This window comes from Sinocyclocheilus grahami, unplaced genomic scaffold (assembly GCF_001515645.1).
Source record: "Sinocyclocheilus grahami isolate Dianchi unplaced genomic scaffold, SAMN03320097.WGS_v1.1 scaffold946.1, whole genome shotgun sequence".
Lineage (NCBI taxonomy): Eukaryota > Metazoa > Chordata > Actinopteri > Cypriniformes > Cyprinidae > Sinocyclocheilus > Sinocyclocheilus grahami.
Window position 1 is genome coordinate 301,230 of NW_015506125.1, and position 5,585 is coordinate 306,814.

Here is a 5,585-nt window from a genome sequence, read left to right on the forward strand (position 1 = left end):
TCTGATTGTGGCAATAACACGTCCTGGCTCCTCCCCTTCTCTGACAGTGACTTCATAATGGCTCTGAGACAAAACGGGCCCTTCATTGATGTCATCGATAAAAATGGTGACAGTTGCTGTGGATGCCGGTCCATATCTGCCTCGGACAAGAGCAACTGGGTTCTGAGCGCTCAGCACCAGTATGTACTCATTCTCCCGTTCAAAGTCCAGCACCTGCACACAAATGAACACACTGTTAGTACAGTATGTTTATTTTTGATGCATGGAGGATGGCTTCAAGAGAAAATAAAGCCACTCTGTAATTATGAACATTGAAAAAGGACAAAAAGGCAGTGCTCTGATTTTCTCTTCATAATCTGTACCAGCACACTGTAGACCAGGACAAAATCGCACAATCTGAGAGTGTCTCACTAGTCATCACAATGTGTCAACCTGCATTTCTGAAGGTAAAATGTGTTCAATTCAGATTCTGAATGACCCATTGTATGCTCTGATGTCATTCATCAAACTGAAGGTCAGATATTTCTGTGGATGCGCACAACCTGTCAAAAAATCAACAAAAATCATCTTGACTATAATTGTTAATGATGATGTCACCGATGGTGCAAATGTTGAATCTGTATTTATGTTCCCAGAAAGGAGAAAATGAGAAAAACAGAGACTGGGAGATAAAGACTAATGCTACTGACTGGAAGTGAACAGCATTACCATTTTTTCCCACTAGTAATATTACATCCAAACTTCTCTTAATTTAATTCATTATGTCACTTAATTCACTTTTATTTTAAAGAGCAGCCAGCATTCTGACCAGACCCTGATGTTCTGCCATTCTTTGCCCTTATTCCAGATGTTATCTAAGTCAACCACGACAACAGTGTCCTGTACAACTAGGATCTACAAATCAAATGGTGACCAGAAACCTGGTATTAGTGTTTGATGACCAGTTAAGACTTCATTGGCCACTTCTCCACTTCTTCTCCAGGGAAAATGAGACCCTAATTGTCATGTTACTTTGACCTCTTTTTTTCTTATTCAGTTTAAGAAGCTCTCTTTTTACAACAATGAATTTCTAATAATGTTACAGAAAGCTCTATCCTTTTGCTCCACTCAGAACACATGAGTGTGTTCAGCACACTTGCCACCATGGACAAGAAATGAGCTGATCTCAAATCCTCAGCCAATCCGTGCATAAAAAGAACACAACAAATGGTTCATACTAGCTCCTGACAACTGTAAAAACATTGCTCTAACAGGCTTCAAGACGACAGCAAATTCCATTTATTACTGTTGTTTACCTAAAAACAGTTCTTCTACTTTGAAACACAAAATATATGTGGTCTCTAGCGTCGATCGCCCATGCTGCAAACATGATATATTGTAATTAGCGCTTGCTAATTAAGAATACAATACATCTACTTAATTACCGGGCGACAGAACAAAAACAGAGTTGTGCAGAGTAAACGAGAACACAGATGAACACAAAGTAAAACAAATGGCTCAGTTCCTTGACACGTATGTAAATATAAGGATTCAGAAACCCTCTGTTGAAATGTCATCAACTCCCAGCTTACAATCTGACGAAAACTTGTTGTATATCACATAAGGGGTGGACAGAGTCCAAGATCAAGGGAACCAGTGACACTAATCAGTAGAACAACTGCATCACCTGAAGGGAATGTGGGTCGCGGCGTGGATCAGGTCTTGAGCCCTGGATGAATGGCCTGCTAAATAATGACTTAACTGTTTGTTTTCATACAATGACCTCAAGAAGTGTTTAAAAACCTAAGCCCCACTTAATATGTATACATTTAACTGTGTTTGATCAAACCAAGTGGCATTTGAAAACAAATGATACTAGACATTTTCTGGTAATTTATTTACATGAGCCATTTTTTTAAGCAACTGGGTTATTTTTACGACATTTTTAGTTCACACCGGTGTCAGTTTTTGAACAGTATATAAACTCTTTTTATGAAATATTTAGTTTGAAAAGTAATGTTTGAACTCTTGAGGGCTGAGTGGTGAACAACCTAACACTTAAACCAACACTTAACACTTAAACTTTCAAATGTACTTAACGTTACCTATAAAAATACCAGCCAGTATAAATGAAACTGTTCAATGAAGGTAAACACAGAGATAATTATAGTAACATTTTGACGATTTGACGATGAGTATCTGCAGTGTCAGTCCCATTCTGTGAGCACTTCACAAAACTGCATGTGGCTCACTTGGATGTGTTTAGAAGTTTCCAACAGAACATCAATTTCAGATCACAGATTAAAAGTTGTATAAACAAAGAACAATCACATTATGTCAGGGTGATCATTCAAGATTTTTTTCCTAATTCGGTGAAAAAGAACAGACCACTGAGAGTCCTTTTTTTAAATCCTCAGCTTTTCCCAACCCCTTTATTGAAAAGTATGCTTGTGATTTAAACGCGCATTCTTTAAAACAAGTGCAACTTGGATTGATGTTTGTCTGTATGACTGGCAGTAGTATGCAGGCAGAGACGATACCTTATCAAGGATGAGGGCAGCTTCATTGGTCTGTCTGTCAGTCACTAGAGTGAAAACCTCCTCCTCATTCCCAGATTCAAGTCTGTAGTCCACCTGCCAGTTGTCCCCACCCCACTCATCCGCATCCCATGCCGACACTACAGTGACTGTGGTGCCCACTGAGGAGTCCTCAGCCAGGTGGAAGGGTCCATACTAGAGAGACAGAAATGAATGAAAGATTTTGGTAACACTTTATTTTAAGAACCAATCCTCACTATTGACTTGCTTGTCAACATCCATATTACTAGCATATTGGCTGTTTATTAGTACTTTTAAAGCACATGCTGATGCCTTATTCTGCATGACCATATTTTAGATCCCTTCCTACCCAATACCTAAACATAACAACTAATATGCTAACTATTAATAAGCAACAAATTAGGAGTTTTTTGAGGGAAAACTCTTAGTTAATAGTGAATATGTGTTCCCTAATTTAAAGTGTTACCAAGATTTCTAAGATACTATATGTAATCATGATAAAAATGGAGAATAAAGAAATCATTAAAAAGTGCGTGATTAGAAAATAGAATATGTGTGACAACGTTATGGTCAGATCCTTTAAATGATATTTAGGTTTCTAAGGCAAAACAAAATGAACAAATATCTGCATAAAATGTGTAATTTTTGAGTGTTCTCCAGTTTAGGGAACCAGAACATGTAATGTAATGAAATATTAGCAATAGACACAAAATTGTGTGGTCAGTAAAATTATTATTATTTTTTTTATTAAAAAAATACATTTATTTAGCAATAAAAAAAATAATTAAATAAATCTGTCATCATTTACTCACTCTCAAGTTGTTCCAACATTCTTCAAAATATCTTCTTTTTTTGCACAACAAATGAAATAAATTCATTCAGATTTGGAACAAATCTGGAGTAAACAATGACAGAATTTTCACTTTTGGGTGAACAATCCATTTACATCGATCAAAAGTAACAGAAAAGACATCTATATAGTTATAAAAAAACTGTTTAAAAAAATCTGTTCTTTTATACTTTCTGTTCTGAATCCTGAAAAAGATGCATCACGGTTTCCACAAAAATATTAAGCAGCACAGCTGTTTTCAACTGTAATAATAATACGAAATGTTGTGGGCCCCCAATAGTGCTGGGCCCCCTTTACTCAGTCCCACCTTTTCCCTGAATAGCAGTGGAGAAAGATGCTTTCTGAATTCTACCAGCAGGAGCTAACAACACCTAACTAGACAACCTTGGCCACTTGGTGTTGCTGACACTGAGAACTTTATAGTCTTAGAAGAGCTGTATTCTGATGCTAGTTACTCTTTCACTGGTCTGGCCATCCAAGGACTGTCAACACACCTCCAGCACTTCCCAAATAAACTCCTGACATAAAGTCATGACTTTCTAAAAATAATATTACTTTAAGAGAGAGTAAAATATATAAAAAGAAAACAAAAAATAAGGTGTCTCACAGGAGAGTAGAAAATGTGTGTTTGTGTGTACTGTATTTCTGCAAACAGTGCTGTTCATTAATCTAAGTACAGCATCAAAACATCATTCCTCTAAGAAGTTTTGGCTGCATCTTAGTGCCTAAAATTCATTGTCAACTAAATTAGGGGATACATAATGAAAACGAAAGGCACAAAGCCAGTGAGGAGAGCTTTATGGATGTTTCCAGAATGCAGAACAGGGCATGTCTTCCTCTTCTTTCAAAGCGGATCTAAATATACCTGCTGAATTCATGCCAGCGCTGCTTTTTTACCCCTCCACTGCTGCTTCCCTCCATCTTCACACCAGCACTCTGTCTGCACCCACGTACATCTCCTGTATTATTCACAACACGTAGGCGTAAACACACAGGGTGTTTTCCAGAAATCAGGGACCACTGCCTGCCTCCATCCTGCATCTGTTCTCCATCTCTCCTTTTGCTCATCTCTTCCCGTCACTGTAGTCAGTGAGCATCTCCTGTTTATTATTCAACTCGGCTGCATCAGTGAACAAAGATGATGACATAAGAAAGGCACTTAAGGCTGTTCTGCATATGCGCTCATGTACCATAAATAGATAGCGCTACAAATTAGTAAATGGTCATATTTAAAACGTCACCTCAGGATAAGATTTTTTTTCCAAAAATAGGAGAATCCGATATGTTCTGCAAACTTTTGATCTTATGCTCCACATTAACATCACATCAGTCTATATTTCATTTGTTTACTCAATGCAATTACTGATATTAACATTCTGGCCAATACAGATAAAGTGAAAAATTATGTTATTGTTCTGGTTGATAATTAAAAATTATTTTTATCATTTATACTTATAACTTTTCTATAAATTAAAACTGATATTAAAGGGCACATATTATGCCCCTTTTTTACAATATGTAATATTGGTCTTGGGTGTCCCCAGAATGTGTCTGTGAAGTTTCAGCCCAAAACACCCAACAGATAATTTATTATAACAGCTGGAAAATTACATTTTTGGGGTGTGTCCAAAAAAAGAGCTGTTTTGGAGTGTATCGCTTTAAATGCAAATGAGCTGCATATTCCCTCCCCGTCCCCAGAAGAGGGCGTCGGGTATACGTCTCTCTGCATTGCATATCTACAGCAGTAAACAACGGCCGGTAGAAGCAACATAACTGAGAGCGAGAGAACCGGTGTTTAGCCGTACATATGGGAAGCACAAATGCACTGAAAGTGGGACGAAACAGCGCAATGTTACAGAGCTCGCGCAGTGCTGACCTGCCATCGCGCTACCGAACAAATCTCGCGCTACAAACGGCGCGAACTAATCTCACAAGCACGCGCTGATCAGTTAAAAAAAAACTTAATGTACGCACACAAATACGGTCAAAATAACGACACGACATTCACAAAGGAGTCTGGAGTGATACATCTTAGGTAGATGTTGAGGCGCATTACCTTGAAAAATGAACTTAATGTACGCACACAAATACGGTCAAAAAACGCTAAGCACTATAACGACACGACATTCACAAACGAGTCTGGAGTGATACATCTTAGGTAGATGTTGAGGCGCATTACCTTGAAAAATGAAAGTAAT

The 5,585-nt window shown here is 37.8% G+C and overlaps 1 protein-coding gene across 1 annotated transcript in view; it reads right to left on the reverse strand.

Annotated features, from left to right (window-relative positions):
* LOC107564550 (cadherin-17-like) overlaps window positions 1-4,308 on the reverse strand; it is a 14,228-nt gene extending 9,920 nt beyond the window's left edge. Inside the window, exons 1-3 of the mRNA XM_016249657.1 lie at window positions 4,285-4,308; window positions 2,520-2,711; window positions 21-213 (exon numbers count right to left, since the gene is read on the reverse strand). Of these exons, the coding sequence (XP_016105143.1) occupies window positions 21-213; window positions 2,520-2,711; window positions 4,285-4,308 (409 nt within the window). The remainder of the gene's footprint in view (window positions 1-20; window positions 214-2,519; window positions 2,712-4,284) is intronic.
* Between the last annotated feature and the right edge of the window lie 1,277 nt (window positions 4,309-5,585).